This window comes from Heliangelus exortis, chromosome 2 (assembly GCF_036169615.1).
Source record: "Heliangelus exortis chromosome 2, bHelExo1.hap1, whole genome shotgun sequence".
Classification (NCBI taxonomy): Eukaryota; Metazoa; Chordata; class Aves; order Apodiformes; family Trochilidae; genus Heliangelus; species Heliangelus exortis.
Window position 1 is genome coordinate 2,813,102 of NC_092423.1, and position 18,589 is coordinate 2,831,690.

At 46.2% G+C, this 18,589-nt stretch overlaps 1 protein-coding gene across 1 annotated transcript in view; it reads left to right on the plus strand.

Moving 5' to 3' along the window:
* The first annotated feature begins 17,980 nt into the window (after positions 1 to 17,980).
* WNT3A (Wnt family member 3A) overlaps positions 17,981 to 18,589 on the plus strand; it is a 102,039-nt gene continuing 101,430 nt past the window's right edge. The window contains exon 1 of the mRNA XM_071734592.1: positions 17,981 to 18,146. Coding sequence (XP_071590693.1) covers positions 18,076 to 18,146 — 71 coding nt within the window. The 5' untranslated portion in view covers positions 17,981 to 18,075. The remainder of the gene's footprint in view (positions 18,147 to 18,589) is intronic.

An 18,589-nucleotide genomic window follows, 5' to 3' on the forward strand; every position in this document is an offset into this window, starting at 1 on the left:
GCCAACTTTGGGAAGGTGGCACTGGTGTTCTGGACTCTACTTGTGAGATGCTCCTCCACTTCTGAAGCCTTCTTCAATAAGGGGGGGTTTGTCATCCACTGTTCACCCATGGAACTCACTGCTGCCAGACCATGGGGTGAGGCAGCTGCCCACAATTTATTTCAGCAGCACAACAGATGCCATTTATCCTCGTTACAAAAGCAGAGGAGATAGAACAGCAAATGAAAAACCAAATAGCCAACAACATCACAAGGTGAGGAGCATCCCCATTCCAAGATGGAAAGCAATCCATTAAAGCTGTGTCTCAAGCAAGATCATTCCCCAGGAGAGCCTTTAATTTGGCACAGCTTGTGGATGGTTTTTAAGTGAGGTGGACAAATAATCTGATCAATTCTGGCTGGCCCCATCATTGCATTCCTGCCATGATCTGCTGAGGTTGAAAAGCCTCAGGTGGGGGAAGGAAACCTTCAAGAATCTGGGCTGCAGGCCATGGAGGAACCTTTCTCTCTTTGTTTAACCACCATCCTAATATCTTGAAGACCTGGGACTGAGATGCTGAGGGCACATCTGAACATGATGCTTTGCTTGTAGAGCCTTGGTAGGTCCCCTCCTGATTATGTCCTTGGCTTGGTATCTGGTGGCTTTCCAGCTCTCCAAGGGGTGAGTTTCCTCTGTAACCTCAAGTGAGCATCCCAGTGCCTCTGGGACCTGGGAGTCTGGATTGCCAGGAAGCTGAAGAGGAGCCAGCAGTGTGCCCAGGTAGCCAAGAAGGCCAATGGCATCCTGGGCTGGCTCAGGAACAGCGTGGCCAGCAGGTCCAGGGAAGGGATTCTGCCCCTGTGCTCAGCCCTGGGGAGGCCACAGCTTGAGTCCTGTGTCCAGTTCTGGGCCCCTCAGCTCAGGAAGGAGATTGAGGTGCTGGAGCAGGTCCAGAGAAGAGCAAGGAGGCTGGGAAGGGATCCAGCACAAGTCCTGTGAGGAAGGGCTGAGGGAGCTGGGGGTGTTGAGGCTGGAGAAGAGGAGGCTCAGGGGAGACCTCATCACTCTCTCCAACTCCCTGAAAGGAGGTTGGTGCCAGGGGGGGGTCGGGCTCTATCAGTCAGACAAGAGGCCATGGGCTTCAGCTCTGCCAGGGGAGGGTTAGGTTGGAGATGAGGAAGAAATTCTTTCCAGAGAGGGTGATCAGACATTGGAATGGGCTGCCCAGGGAGGGGGTGGATTCTCCATCCCTGGAGGTTTTTAAAAAGAGACTGAATGTGGCACTGAGTGCCATGGGCTGGGAGCTGCAGCGGGAGTGGATCAAGGGTTGGACTTGGTGATCTCTGAGGTCCCTTCCAACCCAGATGAGTCTAAGATTCTATGAGAGAACAAGGAGAAGAAAAGATGTTGCCCAAAGTGCTGTCTGAGGGATGGAGAGGAGCTGGGTAAGGAGGGGTCATCTCCCCATGGGAGGGCACTGCCCTCCCCTCTGCAGGGGCAGCACATGAGGATGAGAGGCTCATGGTGATGGCCAATGCTATACAGACAATGCTGGGAAAAAAGAAAAAAAATCTTAAAAAAAGGCTTTTTTTGATGGTTATGGAACATATATCCCAATTGCTGTTTTTTCTTGAAAAGTTTCAGAGTTTTTAAAAATCATCAGAATCGAAATAGCTGTTGAAAAAATATCCCTGATCTGTTCCATAGAGTATGGATCTCATGGTGTTTGGGATAAGAGCCTACCCTAAGAGCAATGAGAAAATCCAGGGGTTTTCCCAGATCTGTCTCAAGAGGCTTTTCCAAACAGTGGTGAATATTCCTAACCCTCTGACCAAGGAAAAAAAATTTCTTCAAAACAAACTGAAAAAGGGAGCAGGTGATTTGCTTTTGTTGATTTTCTGAGTATAAGGTTGAGCTGGCCAGAGGAATTGTTTTAGCCTAAAGATGTATTTGGGGGGGTGGTCAGATCCCTAAGCTTTAAATAGGAACTCAGAGCAGCCCTCATGGTGTGTGCTGGATGAGTGGGTGCCTCTCTGGGATGGAGATTTTTAATTATAGATGTAATCCATTAATATTCCCCAACTATTCCTTGCATTCAGTGACTGTTCAGGTACCAGAATGGTGCATGTGGGTGGAAGAAAGAGAAATTCATTTGCATGCTCACCACCATTTCATCTGGATCTGTGATCAGGTGCCATCTCTTGGGGAACCACAAAGCCTCCCAGAAAACCAGATCCAATACAAACCAAGGTTGAACATTCTCAGGGGACCTCCTAAGAGTCTCCAAGCCATGCTGGAGGGGTTATTACAACACTTCTCCAAAGATATAACCTGGAATTATTTGGTTTATCAGAGCATAAAAGTGCTTTTTCAGTTCTTTTAGGGATATTTTTTTTTTATCCAGTGGAATCCTGCTACCTGCCTGTGCTGTCTTGAGTTCCTCAGTGTAATCATTAGCTCCATATATAAAAGCTTCTCCTTTTACTGGGTTTAATTTTGTTGCTTTTAATCCCATTGGGCTGGTATGATGAGTCAGAACAAATTATAGCTTCTTGACTGATTTCTATCTATTTTATGTTGTACATCTCTTACTCACTGCCTCTCGGCAATGAAACCCTGATATTTTTAATCTGTTCCTCTTCTTTCTCTTTATCCTCCTTTTTTTTTTTTTTTTTTTTTTTTTTTCTGTTCTGACAGAGGATGACTAGAGCTGAATCCAGTTTTTGTGTTTATGAGTTATCCCCAGCATTAGCCCCACTTTCTTCTTAGACTCCTCTTGACTCCCTTTCTCTTCTTTATTTTTTTTATCATCATTCCTGCCCAAGGAGCAGGACAACATTGAGGACACCACTTTTTTTGGGGTTGTGGCAGTGTCTGGAGAAGCCCTGCATGGTGACCACCTCCTTCAAAGGCAACACCTCCAGCCACCTGCACAGGATCCTATCCTTGCTTGCCTGATGTTAATCAACCCCTGATTACCCTAAACCATCACTGGATTTATTACCACTTTATTACCATCTCCATAAGCTATTTTTCCACCTCTATATTTGACTTGGAATGTTCCTCCTTTAACAAGAACTGACATTTCCCCTCCTGTCCATATGCTTTAACCTTTCTTTTTCCCTTTTTCCCATCTCTCCATCTCCCTCAGCAGAGCTCAGCATTTTCTTTTTAATTCTTCTGGTTTTCTTTTTAATTCTTCTGATTTTCTTTTTAATTCTTCTGGTTTCTTCCCTAGCCATGTTCCACTTGGACCCTGAGAAACCAAGCCCATATTTCACAGTCCATGGTGTCCCAGTAATCCTCAGTCTACAGGAGGTGACAGGCCTCACCCCAGATGATGCAGAAACCTTGAAAATTCTTAAATCCTTTTTTTTTTTACCCTCTGCTGGATGTTGCCCATGTTCCCAGGGAGGAGATGTGGGGTTGCATCTGCTTAGGGATGCCTGCAGGGACTGAGCAGTGATGCCCCCCACTTCTTCATCTTGTCCATGATGGAGAAGAGAATGGGGAAGGGGTCTGAGGTAGACCAGAAAAGTTGAAAACAGGTTCAAATGTGGTGTTTAGTGGTGTAAAGCTCATGGGAGTATTTTTCCCTCCAACCATCCAAGGCAACATTAATGACACATCTCAACCCACACAGGTCCATGAGACCTCCTGCAAAACCCATCCTGGAAGAAGAGAAAGGTTTTAACCTTCTCTTATCAAAAACCTATCCTGGAAGAAGAGAAAGGTTTTAACCTTCTCTTATCAAAAACCTATCCTGGAAGAAGAGAAAGGTTTTAACCTTCTCTTATCAAAAACCTATCCTGGAAGAAGAGAAAGGTTTTAACCTTCTCTTACCACTCACCTGTCCCTTGAAAAGCTGCTCATGCCCTTTCTTCACCTCTAACCTTAGGCTGGGAAATACCCTCAATAACACAAGGTCAGCAGGGCCTTTGCTTCAGGGCATTTTCCAACTCTTTAACTCCAGATGAGAGCTTTCCTCAGTCAAAACTCCTAAAACTCAGTGTCCCTTATACCCAGGGAAGCTCCAGTATTCAAATCAGAGCAGGAAGTGTCAGGCAGGCTTTGGGATGGGTGGCAAAAGGACAATTTGGATAACCATGGCATTTTGTCCTCTCTCACCACCAACTCCCCTACAGATTCCTTTCATTGGCCACACTGAGCTGAAGGGCGTTTGTTCCTGTCCCAGTTTGGGCCAGGATAAAGGGGATTTTCTGTCCTGTACTTTTGCTTTCAGCTCAGTCTCTTGTAAGGAGCTGCACTTGCTGAAATGAACAGCAAGTTTCTCAGTCAGTGGCTGCTCTGGGACTGATAACTCTGGGTGTTTAGAGTTACAGCTGGGAATGGGCTGCAGAACCAGGGACACTGCTCAGCTCTGAGGAACATTTTGCCATCCAGAAGGAATAAAGAGGTCCCACCTGAACCCCTCCTTTGGGGAGGAACAGACAAGAGAGATGCCAGAATTGACCAAACAGAGGATTCCATCCCATACACCTCATACTCAGGAGAAATTTGAGGCATCACCAGGGTCAAACCCCTTCCTGCTTCCCCTTCTTCCCCTGTCCCTGTTTGCTTCAGCATCCTGGGAGGATTCCATCCCTTCCTCTGCCTGTGCTCCTGATCCATCCCAGCCTGAATCTGTGTGTTCCTGCCTCCAGCTCCCAACTGCTGCTGACCCCAGGATTCCAGCCTGGACTTTCCCAGGGCTGCCCTGCAGCCTCGGTGGAGATTTGAACACTATTGGGGTGAAAATGGGGAGGAACCTGGGATCAATTTTCCTGTGGATTTGTATAGATTTAGTCATTTTTCCTATTTCTCATTCCTGTTTCATTCAAGCTGTGTAGTTTAGTTTCCAACCCATCAGTCTCTCTCCCTTATTCTCTCTCCTTCCTTTATCAGGGAGGAGAGAGAGATTAATAGAGAGAATCTGTCACTTGGTTTAATTGCTGGGCCAGTGTTAAACCCTGACAGTTCCCATTGCCCTTCAGCCTCAGGTCTTCAAAAGAGCTCCAAGAAGATGGGAGAAATGCAAAGAAATTGTGGCAGCTGCTCAAAATCGGAATTTTCTTCAAAAATATAAATGTTTCCAGAAAAAATCCCATTCTTTGACCTTGCCTACCCCTGAATGTATCTGTCTCTTTTTCCATTTCATGCACTACTTCCCCAAATCTCTGTATCTCCAAATTAAGTGACCAAGTATTCCAATGGCTGATGGTTATTTTGGGCTTTCTGGGGTTTCTTCTCAACCCACCAGCATCTGGAGCTCTGCTATTTTGTGCAACCACACATCCAACCTCATAGGGTGGAAATTATTCCAGAAACCATCTGGCCCATGTATTTTTTTTTTAAAGTTCAGAACCTGGAAAGTAAATTACGACTCCAAATATATTTGATTCCTTAAAACTTTACAGAGAAGTTTGAAGAAGAAACCTTGAAGTTCTGGGAGAGGGAAACTGAGGTAGAAGGAGCTGATTGCTGAGTTCTGGAGCACCTGTAGTTTTTTGTTTGAGGTTTTCTGGATTTGCAGGGTCAGTCTTGGACACTTTTAGCTCTGACCTGTCCATGGAGGAAGAGAGAAGGTGAGGAGAAGATGAGGAAGTATCTGAAGAGAGGACTCAGTAGCTCTTTCCAAGTAGGGGGATGAAAGTCTCACCCTTCTCCATGCAGGCAATAATCCCACCATGGCCCATGGCTGGAAGCAGAGCAATCCTTTTCCTGAGAAATTCAAGGTTGGGAAAGGATGGGTCAAACCCTTCCAGCAGAGCCAGGACTTTAGAACTGACCCAGAACTTTAGAACTGACCCAGATATTCCCCACACTGTTCAGTCCCTGCCTGCCATGGGGACACGAGGACCAAGCTACCTCTCCCATCCAGTCCACTGGACCATCAGAAGTTCTACCTGGAGATAATAATTCAGGGCCATGAGCAAGCAGCTGCCTAAAAAGAGAAATAATCTGTGAAGTGGGTCCCACCACAAGCTCCAGAATTTAACCATTAGGAGGTAAAGATGGAGGAGAGGGGAAGTAGTGAGAGAACAAGGGCCAGCGGTTTAAAACTTGAAGAGAGGAGATTTAGATTAAATATTAAGAGGAAATTCTTTATTAGGAGAGTGGTGAGACCCTGGCCCAGGTTTCCCAGGGAAGTTGTGGCTTCCCCATCCCTGGAAATGTTCCAGACCAGGTTGGATGGGCTTGGAGCAACTTGAGCTGGTGGGAGGTGTCCCTGCCCATGCAGGGGGGTTGGAACTGGAAGATCTGGGAGGTCCCTTCCAACCCAAACCATTCTCTGATTCTATAATTCTAAGATACTTTCCAGACACTGGACCAGCTCATCCCTGGTGTGACACCAGCAGGATAACTGCACGTGGGTGATCCAGTGCACTGTGAAGACCTAAACACCTTTTTCTACCTGACATGGTTGGAAAGAAACCATGGGAAAAAGAAAATTTTAAGAAGTCCAAATATTTTTTTATAAGTTTCAGTAGAAAATTAAAATTTTATTGGAAAAGCAGATTAAAAAACAAAACAAAAACCATTGCAGCTGCCAGTGGGGCCAAGCACTGCAGATTTCACTCCTTTCTTTACTCCACAAAACCAACCAGATTTCTGGATAGGATGGAAGCCAAGTAGGGCTGTTAGGAGGCAAAGTCTTTCAAGACCTGTGATTTCCTTGCCATTCCCATGATAAAACCAACTCCAGTAGAGCCTGGCTCTGCTCTCTGGAAGGATCCAGCCAAATACAACCCACATTAAGGGATCTGTGGGCCTCCAGCCATTCCTTTCCTCCCCTCCAACTTCCAGCCCCCTGGCTGATCCCAGCCTCAGGAAGATAAAAGTTTCAGCAGAGATTAAGCTGGATGAAACTAAGTGTACAGGTAAGGAAGAAAAAAATTTATTACTGCATTTCCCTCCTTCCCCCCTGGGACAAAGGGGCTGCAATGGGAGCTCAACCTTTATTACCCACCAGAGAGCCCAGGTAGAACCATAGGATTTTCAGGGTTGGAAGGGACCTCTAAAATCATCCAGTTCCAACCCCCCTGCCATGGGCAGGGACACCTCCCACAGTTCAGGTTGCTCAGAGCCCTGTCCAGCCTGGCCTTAAAAATTTCCAGGGATGGATGGGGCTTCCACCACCTCTCTGGGCAACCTGTGCCAGGCTCTCACCACCCTCATGGGGAAAAACTTCTTCCTCACATCCAATCTAAATCCATCCTCCCCTAGTTTGGATCCATTCCCCTATGTCCTGTCCCTTCCTGACATCCTAGTACATAGGAAGAGGGGGAAGGGATGGTGGGCACTGAGCAGAATTGATATCATTTCCCACTGAACTATTTGCTGCTTAAGCCACTTTAATTCATGCCCAAGGCTTGGACACCACCTTTTAAAGCAATGTGAAGAACTGGAAGATCTGGGCTTAATATGGGTCCTGCTAAGATGAGGTTGAAAACCAAGAAAATTGTTGCAGCCCTGACTTTTTCTCCCAGCCATCATCATGCTCCAAACCTCTTGGCAGAAATCCCTCCCCAGGGTGACTCTTGGGGTCCATACAGCACCCAAGATGCCTCCATCACCTTTCCTCAAAGCAACCCAAGGATGTTCATAGAATCCTAGAATCCTAGAACTGGCTGGGTTGGAAGGGACCTCAGAGATCATCAAGTCCAACCCTTGATCCACTCCCGCTGCAGTTCCCAGCCCATGGCACTGAGTGCCACATCCAGGCTCTTTTGAAATATCTCCAGGGATGGAGAATCCACCCCTTCCCTGGGCAGCCCATTCCAATGCCTGATCACCCTCTCCCTAAAGAAATTCTTTCTAATGTCCAACCTAAACCTCCCCTGGCACAACTTGAGACCTCTTGTGCCCTCTTGTCTTGCTGAGAGTTGCCTGGGAAAAGAGCCCAACCCCCCCCTGGCTCCAACCACTTTCAGGGAGTTGCAGCCTTTTTGCTTCCAAAAAAAAAAAAAAAAAAAAAGGAAAAAAAAAGTGCAAAGAACCAGACTCATGGCATTTTGTCCCATTTTGAGCCCTGGGTTTTGGATGCTGGGCAAGAAACCATCTGCAGGTGTCACTCCTGTACATGAAGTTAATGCAAGAGAAGAAAGTCTGGGACAGGTGGCCACCCGGCAACTACATTAAGACATCATAACTTGGACTAATTTGTAAACAGGCTGAAAGAACATCCACCCTCCCTGGAAGGGGGAGAAGTGTCTCTTTAAACCCTGGGGATATGACCTCTTGTCCTCTCTGTTTAGAAGAGGGAGGGGAAGGGGAAAAGAAAAAAAAGAAAGGAGAAGGAAAAAAAAAAAAAAAAAGAAGGAAGGAGAAAGGGAGAGAAAGTCAAACTTGTTGCCATGTTAAAACATCCCCCCCCCCCAGCATCAGCTTTTGTGATGAAAATGGTCAGGGACACTCTCCAGAGCCTGTTTTTTTCTCTTTGTCATTCAGGCTTTGCAAGGGAGAGCTCCTTTCTGTTTATTTATCAACTTGGAGCCCTTGTCAACACCTCACTTGACTGAGGTTTTAACACCTTGGTGGGACTGGGGAGGGGGGCAGGATTTGTGGTGGGTTTTTTTTTTTTTAAACTCTCTCAGCCAGTTCTGTCTTTTTTTCTCCCAAGCAGCTCTTTTCCTTCCCATTGTTTTGTGTCTTCTCTTTGCCTGGGAGTCTCCGACAGCAAAACACCAAACAATCCCCCATCCAGCCCTTGCCACTGAGAGTGATTTTTGGGGTGCATGAGAGAAATCATTGTTTTTTTCATTATTTACCACCTCTCTGGCCCAGCTTATCTTTCCCCCCCATCCTTTCTTCTCTCCCTCACACACTGGGTTGGTACCCAGCGCCAAGCATCACGATGATTTTACCACTGGGATATTTCATTTATTTTCATTTAAAAAAACCCAATGCCAAACAACCCAGCAATCTAAAAAAATTAAAAAAAACATTAATCCTGTTGTTCTGCACTTTTAAAACCCATTTTAAAAGGGCTTGGAGACCTCGAGCAAGGCACTAGTAGACAATAAAAGGAGTACCAGTCCGGCAGATGCTCCTACGCATCCTCTGTTCCTTGTTACTGGGTTTAATGTGTCTTAATTAGCTTGGTCTGTGGCTGAAGAGAAGACACTCCAGTCTGGTTGGTTTTTTCAGTCCAGTGCTTGTCAGCACCATCCAGTAATCCCTGTTTAAAATGCATATTGATTTGCAAGCAGAGGGCTGAAGCCCAACACTCAGCTCCAGCGATGGTATCGCTTGGGGTTCAAAGGGTGGTGTTATGAGGGAGTTCACAAAGGGATGAAATCCTGGTTTCAACTTTAATTCTTTTTCCTTTTGTTTGCACCTGCAGCAGGAGTGTGGCTGGCTCTTTGAAAAGGGGTGATTTGAATGGTGTGTTAGAACAGGAGGAGAAATTTCAACATCAGGGCAGCCGTGATTTAATAAATAACTGTTCCTCTGATTGATCTTTCTGCCACACAAGCACTTTGGTTTTCCTCTCTCTTTTTTTTTTTTTTTTTTTCCTCTTAATCCAATACATATCCCCTAAAAAATAACTTTTAGGAAGTGAGATTGGATGGAGCACAGTAAAAAAAAAAAAATTACAATTTTGAAGAAAATCCTTATTCTGAGGGGGAATTTGGAAGGAATCTTCCCCAAAAGCTCCTTTTCTTTCTGAGGTTTTCCTTCTGAGAAGAGGAATATTCCATCTGTAGTGATGGTGGTTGCAGTTCTGGCCTTCAAGATCAGGCTGGATGGTTCAAGACCAAGTTGGATGGGGTTTGGAACAACTTGGTCTAGTGGGAGGTGTCCCTGCCCGTGGCAGGTGGGTTGGAACTGGATGATCTTTAAGGTCCCATCCAACCCAAACCATGCTATGATTCCATGATACTTTTCCTTCCAACCCAAATCATGCTGTGAGTCTGTGGTTAATGCTGTGAACCCCTTGCTTGACCTCAGTTTTCTACATTTGGGGGCACAGGTGAAGGTGGCTGTCTAAGAAGAAGGTGATGAAAGGGGAGAAGAGACAAGGAACCCCAAAGAACATTTAATTCCTCCTATGGAAGGCACTTCACTTCTCTGAAACTCCCTTTGGATATGGATGAAGTTGTTGGTTCCTTTTTAGATGCTGAGGCTTGGCAAGATGGATGTCTCCAGAAAGGGATGCAGGATTTAGTCCCAGGAGCCAAAATACCAGATACTAAAGTGTTCCTCTCAAAGAAAGCAGATTATCATTATTATTATTATTATTATCATCATTATTATTATTATTATTATTATTATTATTATTATTATTATTATTATTTTACTCTGCTGGAAAGATTTTATTGTCCTCAGTTAAAAGCATCTAAACCTGCATCATTCTGGGAATGGTTGTTTGGACACATCACAGCAGGTTTGGGCCCTTAGAAATCCTCTGTTTCCACTGCTGATTGATAGGTTTTTTTATTTAAATCTGTCCTAAAAAAAATCCACACAAGCAAACACACATTGCACACGCTCAGGTTATTTGTACTTTTATTAAATTGGAGCCCCATGGGGGAAATTTACACTGCTCAGCTTCTTCAGTTCCTTTTTTGGGGCTCAGAATCTGGACTTCTCAACATGCCAGAGAAGCAGAACTGCTTTTTCTGTGCTCAGGGATTCAGTTTGCCTTCAGATGCTCACTTGGCCTTCAGAATAGATTTGGTTTCCCCCTGTCCCATCCTGTGGGGAAGGTCACAACTTCTCCTCCACCTTACCCCTTTCTCAGAGCATGGTCTCCAAAGGTGATTTGGCAACCACCAGGCAACTGCTGCTGGTGGAGACCACCTGGAAAAGTCTTCTTCACCTTCAGCAAATGTTCTTGCCAAGCAGAGAACTGATCCCTCTTGCCAGAGCTGTGGGGAAGATGGTTGAAGGTGACCAACTCAGTGGGTTTAGGAGGAAGGGACAATGAAAGGCAATTTTTATCTGAACCTAAACATAGCACTGACTCCCTGGGTGCTGCTGATGAATCATAGAATCCTAGAATTGGCTGGGTTGGAAGGGACCTCAGAGATCATCAAGTCCAACCCTTGATCCACTCCCGCTGCAGTTCCCAGCCCATGGCACTGAGTGCCACATCCAGGCTCTTTTGAAATATCTCCAGGGATGGAGAATCCACCCCTTCCCTGGGCAGCCCATTCCAATGGCTGAGCACCCTCTCCAGAAAGAAATTCTTTCTCATGTCCAACCTAAACCTCCCCTGGCACAACTTGAGACCTCTTGTGCCCTCTTGTCTTGCTGAGAGTTGCCTGGGAAAAGAGCCCAACCCCCCCCTGGCTCCAACCTCCTTTCAGGGAGTTGGAGAGAGTGATGAGGTCTCCCCTGAGCCTCCTCTTCTCCAGCCTCAACACCCCCAGCTCCCTCAGCCCTTCCTCACAGGACTTGTGCTGGATCCCTTCCCAGCCTCCTTGCTCTTCTCTGGACCTGCTCCAGCACCTCAATCTCCTTCCTGAGCTGAGGGGCCCAGAACTGGACACAGGACTCAAGCTGTGGCCTCCCCAGGGCTGAGCACAGGGGCAGAATCACTTCCTTGGACACTGGATAAGGATGTTTTCTTCCCTCCTGTGCTTAGGGGAGATGCAGGTGAAGACCATCCTGTTTCTGGTTGCCACCATCACTCTCAGAAGACATTTTGCCTGCCTGTGTGTGCAGGTGACAAGGAAATAGCTGCATGGTGACACTGTCCCAGGGCATCCATCCCTCCTCAGCATGCATAGAGGAAGCACAGAAAGAGGTAGAACCCCCAGTTCATCCTCCCACCTTCTAAGGCAAGCCCTTAACATTCTTCTACACTCCAGATCTCCCTGATATTCCAAGAGGGACACAGAGCCAATCCCTTTCCCCATTCTTCTGAGGTGGGGAAGGGAAACCAGAGCCCTGGTGCTGCAGATCCCAGTCAGTTGGCTGCATTTTGGGTCCGTGCTTTTTTTTTTTCTCTCCAGGTTTGTTCTCCTGCTGTACCACTAGGTGGGCCAAAGCTACACCACTGAGAGCCCTACCCCTGCTGCAGAAGAGAGGCAGGGCAGGTGCCTGCCTGATCCTTCCTGGCCAGGGGACAACCAGGGGACAGGAGACAGGAGAGGGACAGGAGATGGACGGAAGGAACAGGGTGAGGTGTCCAAAAACTGGACACCTGGAGTTTTGCTGTCCTTCAAGCCCTAGCAGGAGAAGTCCATCCTAAAGAAGTGACATCCCAGGGAGAGCATCCCAGCTGGGACGTGGCACATGTCAGTGAAGTCACTGGCACAAAGTGACATCACAGGTGGCAAAGGAAAGAGCAAAACCTCCATCTGCAGTTCCTCCTGGCCCTACCACCTCTGGTTTTTCTAAAGGAGGGCACTGGTGGCCAGGACATGTTCCTCAGAGCCTGGAGTGGGGGAAAGAGTGTCAGCACCAAGCAGCAACTCCAGGCATGCACAGCACGAGAGAGGAACCCTCCTGAAAATTACAATTCACCCAAGGTGAAGTAGCTGAGGATCCTCTATATCAAAGTCCAAGAGAAAGGATCAGCACCCATGACAGATCTGCTCTGCTCTGCAAAAGGTTGCTGGGCAGCTTTCTGGGTTCTTTGTCCCCATTAAAGTGAAGACCAGGCCACTCAGCTCATCCTCCCTGTCCTCCTGGAGACAATAATTCAGGGCCAAGAGAAATAATCTGTGAAGTGGGTCCCACCACAAGCTCCCCAGCATTTAACCCTTGCAGGACAGATGAGTGGGGATTCCCATGCTCTCAGCCATCCTCCAGCTCTTTTATGAGCACTGGGATCAGAGGGTAGCACTTTGGTGCTGGGATATTTTGATGGGAATCCAGGAGCAGCCCAAATGCCAGTTTGCCACTGGCATAGAATAACCTGGGCAGAGGGCAACCCCAGTCAAAGATGTTGAAAGCAGAGTTTGTTCTGAGGACATCTTGAAGCTTAAAGAGCTGAGAAACCCACCCTGAAAGTGCTCCTGATTTGGTCACTGCTATCAGTGCCTCCTTAGAGCCCAGAGGAGAGGCAATGGCCTGGGGGCATCTCACCTAACATCTAACCCAGCTCTCTGAAGATTAGGCACCGAGTTTAACCAGATCCCAGACAAAGAAAAATGCAACTCCAGAAGCAATTCACCCCACCTACCATAGATAAGTCCCTACAGTGGGACTCTCAGGTCTCCTCTGCCCCTTTGACCATGGGGAAAACCAACATTATGTGAGCAGGATTCAGAGAGCTGTGGTCAGGTGAGGTGGGACCCAGCCTAACAGTGTGTTTGCCACTTTTCCAGAGGCCTTTTCCATCTCCAGTACTGACCAGACCCCACTTTGGGACAGCAGTGACCTTTCCACAGTAAAACCAGCTGGTCACAGGGAGAGATGTCTTGAAGAGGGGGTATCAACCTACCAGCCAAATCCATCATCCCACCAGTTCTGCCACTGGATCACAGCATGAGGCAGGTGTTACCCATCTCCTGCCCTGTTCTTCACATCTGATGAGATCAATACCACCCTGCCTTGCCACTATTTGTGGTGTTGTGACTTCTGGTCATGCTGTATGGATGTCATGGATCTCAGTCTGCAGGGACCTTAAAAAAGAAGCAAAAAAGGGAAGCAGAATGACACACCAGGATCAGGGCAAAGCCAGGATTCCAGCAACCCATCACCCAGGCATCCAGTATCCCAGCTTTTATGTGATGTTTTCCCAGCATCAGTAGAGGGAGGAGTTTTAGTGCTCACAGCATGAGTTGCTATCTGGGTCTCTTAATACCTGTAGCAGCTCCTACACAGTATTGAGGTTCTACTACAAGGTTGGCATTGGGGTGGGTGGGCTACAGAGCTGCCTGGTGGGGAGTTACTGGTTGTCACAACGTGCTGCCACGTGGGCTTCTCATTGTGGAAGGAAAAACTGGCCATGGTTTTCTCACAAATTCAAATATTAAAGAGGAAAGGGGCAGAATGCACTTTTTCCCTCTTCCAAAAAAAAATAAATAAAACCTTCTCCCCTATGAGGAACCTTCTCCAGCTCTGCCTTTGCTCTTGGTGAGGTCTTCTCACCCTGCAGCCATAACAAATCCTCCCCATGTAAGGCAGAGAGGGGAAGGAGAGCAAGAGAAGTGACAAGAAGGGTATTTGAGAAGTGTGACATAGCACCAGTCTGCCTGGATCCCTCCAGACCTCCTCCCCTTGCCCCTGATCTCTTTACATAGACATCTCTGGGGTGGTGGCACCCTGGATGTGCCTTTTTTTGAACATGGATGAGTGCAGCTGTTCCCTCTTGTGACTTAACTGCTCTGTGAAGCTGTCATGTTTCTAAATCCAGCTCTAATTGCACACTCAAGTGGTCCCTGAAGATGCCAGCTGGGCCATCCTCATGAGTAAGCAAGATAGGACCAGCTCGCAAGGCCTCCAGAAAGCATCCCAACCCCGTGATGATGAGCTCTGCTCCATGTCCTCCCATCCCCTTTTCCCCATAGCTGAAGTTACCCACGTCCTGCAGCAAGCTGAGGAACAACCCCGTGGCTCTGAGCATGGCCAAGACTTCCACTTGGCAGTCACAGTGATGGAAATTCACCTCCTGGGCAAGCCATGGACCAAAACTGGTGTTGACCTTGCTGGTGCAAGGGTGGGCAGGGTGGAAAATCTCTGCAAGGATGGGACCAGCTCTCCAAAGCCTGAGGTTTGGTGTCTGCCACTGGAGATTCCCAACCTTTCAACCTGGACTTCCCCCCCCCAAGAACTTCTCCCTGGGCACCTCTGAGCAAGGAAACCAAAGCCATGGTGCTGTCACCTCACTGAGGGCCAAGCCTGAATGCACATCCAAATATTTGGGAGAGAGGAACGGTGACCCCTGGACCAGCTCTGCCAAGGTTTTGGGAGAACCAACTCTTGGGAGAAAACGCTGCAGATTTGGGCAGCCAAATGCCAGCAGGCTCAGAGCCTTGAAGACCCAGGGCTGCCTTTTTACCTCCTCTAATGGACTGCAAAATCTGGCCCTTCGAGGGCTCTGGTTCAAAGGTCAGGTTGATAATAGATAACTAATCCAGAGCGGTGTTCCCAGCGATGGGAATAATGATTATACACCCAGCTACCTTTTTATCAGGGTAATTAAAAGCAGTTGGTGTCAGTGCAAGGAGCAATGCTGCCTGCTGGAGGAATCAATGCCATCCTGCTTGGCTGGCTGTGAGTGGCTATGACAAAGTGGATTATCTCCATCCTCCCCAACAAGCAGCTGCAGAGCAGAGAGAGGGGAAAAAAAAAAAAAAAAAAAGGGAGAGTGGCTGAATTTGTACCTCCAGGTAAAGTTGCCTGGTGCTTCCTGGTGGGAGGGGCAAGAGGCTTTGGGGGATGTTTAAATCTCACCCCCAGGAACAAAAGGAGAGGAGATTAACTCGCCCCCTGGAAGGGATGTGTGTGCTGCCCCTTCCTCCCCCTCCATCCATCCATCCATCCATCCCATCCATCCATCCACCCATCCCAGCTTTGCCGGGACCCCCGTTCCCTCACCCGGGTGCTGATGTCTGAGGGGTCTCTGTGTGTGTGTTCCCGTCTGCAGCGTGAGCAATTTCACTTGAAAAGACAGAGAAATCCCCTCCTTTTGAAAGTCTCGGCGTTTGGTTCTTTCCAGTAATGCTATAATTGGATGGGATTTTCTCTAAGACGGAGGGGAAAGTCCTTAAGATGATTTTTCACACACCACCAAACCTCCTCCTCCTCCTTTTCGCCTGGTCCTCCCTTATGCAATCAAATCCCTTCTCCCAGCCTCTTTGGCTCCTCCGGGGGGGCTTTTTTGGGGGGAAAAGCTGCCGAAAAAGGTGGAGGGGGGGGGGGGTCGGATTTAATACACTGGCTATAATTGCAGCATCAACACCACGGGGATTTGCTGGGAAAGCCGGGAAGAGCATCCGTTCCTCCTCTGGAAAGAGAAGGAGAGGAGCTTTGGGGTGATTAGATCTGAGAGCACTTTGCCAGAGCTCACATTTGCAATCACTTGTCAAGCAAACCCTAAAGAAAAAAAAAAAATAATCAGGGCCCGACCCCTGCCAAATTCCCAGTGATTTAAATATCCCCGAATGAACTGCATTTCTAGTATAATTTCACTAGAATGAACCTATCTCTCCATCTAGCTCAACACAAACATATCTCTAGATGTATGCATATAAAGCTCCGTGTGTGGAAAGAGGAATCTTCCCGACGAAGGGGAAAAAAAAAAAATATATATGCAGCTCCTTAATGAGAAAGAAAACGCATTTTGATTTGAGCTCATGCAAGGTTGCAAGCTTTCCTCCAACAAAGTCATTAAAAATTGTACCTCTCTTTGTTCCGGGCGAGCCACAGAATTTATTTATTTTTTTTTTTTTTTTCTGATTCGCAGATAAAAATACAAATAAAGAGGAGTAAATAAATAAACAAAAATCCCCTCCAGTTCTCTCTCTCTCTCTCTGCTTAAAAAAAAAAAAATAAATAAAAATAAAAACCACAAAGGCAGCCACCACAACAACAACAGAGATCACATAAGAGGGAATCATCCTTATTCCATGGAAAAAATTTCTCCTGGCTGAGCCGGTGCCTCCATCCCCTCGTTGTCGTTTTTCCAGCCCCCTTTTCAAAGGAGCCAGGGTAAGGAAAGCCCTGTCAGCTGGGTGACACTTGCTCACAGATACAGCAAGCTTTAAACAATATGTTCCAGAGGAGCAGCAAATCTACCCCTGTACCCACTCCCGAGGAGCTACGTCTTTATAATATTATTAATCACCTTGGGAGCTTCTTTTTTAATATTTTTTTTTTTTTTTTTAGGTTTTTTTTTTTCCCCACGAAAAACTTGCAATTTTAATTTTTTTTTTTTTTTTTTTGGAACTGCTCGACCCCACCCCAGCTCACCCCCCCCCCCCACCACCACCACCGTTATTGAAAGGAGAGAAATTGTTACAATTAAAAAAAAAAAAAAAAATCAATTACTAGTGCCCTGTGGGGTGGTGGATCTGCTGGATGAAGTCGTTTTGCAGAAGAGTCTTCTCAAAAGTCCGGGATTAAGACTCCTGGAAATTGGGATGATCTGGAGGAGCCTTAGTGAGATTTCCAGGGAAGAAGTTGATTTCTTTGCAGATGTCTCCAGTGGAGCTTTTGGATCTTTCTGGGCTGGTTGGACTGGTGGGGAAGGGGTGTGGGTGTCTGAGGGGGGGTGTGCATGTCTGTGTGTGTGCGTGCATGTCTGGGTGTAAATCCTCTTTTTCTTTGCTTTTTTTTTTTTTTTTTTTTTTAATGAAAAAAGGAGGAAGGAAAGGGGAAAAAAAAAAAAAAAAGCTGAAAGTTTCTAGAAAGTTAGTTCAAATGTGTCACGGTGAGAAAAGGGGGATTTGAGAAGAAGACAGAATGGCAAGAAAGAGTAAATCGAGAAAATAATAATTAAAAAAAAAAAATCACCTTTTTTTTTTTTTTTTTTTTTTTTTTTTAGTAGCTTCGACCCGGGGAGTGAAATCCGGGCAGGTTGTTATAGCTACCCAAATCCACAGGGGTCCCCCCTGTCTATTTAAACCCCCTAAATCTTCCTTCCCCTTTTTAAAACTACATTTTATCCCTTGGCTTGTGGGCCAACGTGCCCCCTAATGAGTATTAAAACACTATCTCCTTGCAATTAGCTCATTCCTGACTTCGCGCTCCTGATTGACAGAACAAGCCAAAGCATCAGAATTCTCCCTTTGGCAATAAGTGCTGATTGGGTCCTTTTTAAGAGAGCAGCTACTTCAAACTTTTTTTTTTTTTCTTTTTTTTTTTTTTTTTTTTTTTTTTTTTAATATTTGCCTTCAGTGTCTTGGCTGCGAGAAGAGTTTTTTACCTCTCTCAGATTTTTTTTTTTCCTTGAGAGTAGCAGAGGAAGCAAGAGAGGATTTACCTGGTCGGTGTTGAGTTCACTTCATTTGACTTTTTTTTTTTTTTTTTTTTTTTTGGTTGGTTTTTGGTTTTTTTTTTAAATTATTGTTGTTATTATTGTTATTATTATTATTATTATTATTATTAAAATAATCATCCTGCCTCAGAAGAAAGGAAGGTTTTTGGCAACTCTGGTTAAAAAAAAAAAAAAAAAAGAAAGACAACTTTTCATCAATGGCCTCTTTTGGATATTTCCTGTTTCTTTGTGGGTTGAGTCAGGCTCTGTCAAGTTACCCAATCTGGTGGTAAGTTTTATTCTTCTTTTTTTTTTTTTTTTTCTCTCTCATTTTCATTTATTTTTCCCCTCCTCTGTTTTCGCTGCAACCCCTGCGCTTAAGATGACTTGAAATTCTCCTTTCGTTGCCACTCAGCTAAAGAGGTGGGATTGTTCCAGCGCCAGCAAGTTCTTAGAACCTGCATTTCACCTCTTTTATTTATGCATTCACTTTGTTTATTTTGACTGGGTTATACCTGATCTCTCCTTCTCCTACTGTAAAAGAGAGAGAGCGAGCGAGAGCGATCGGAAAGTTATTTTTTTTTTTTTTAAGTGCTTTGATCCTCTCCTGGGAAGAACAAAAGGCGCTGCCTGAATTAAAGAGATAATGATACAAGTTGACATGAGCATTTCAAGGTGATTTCGAGCTAGTCAGGTGGAAGGAAGGGGGGGAAAAGATGAAAACTTTTCTTT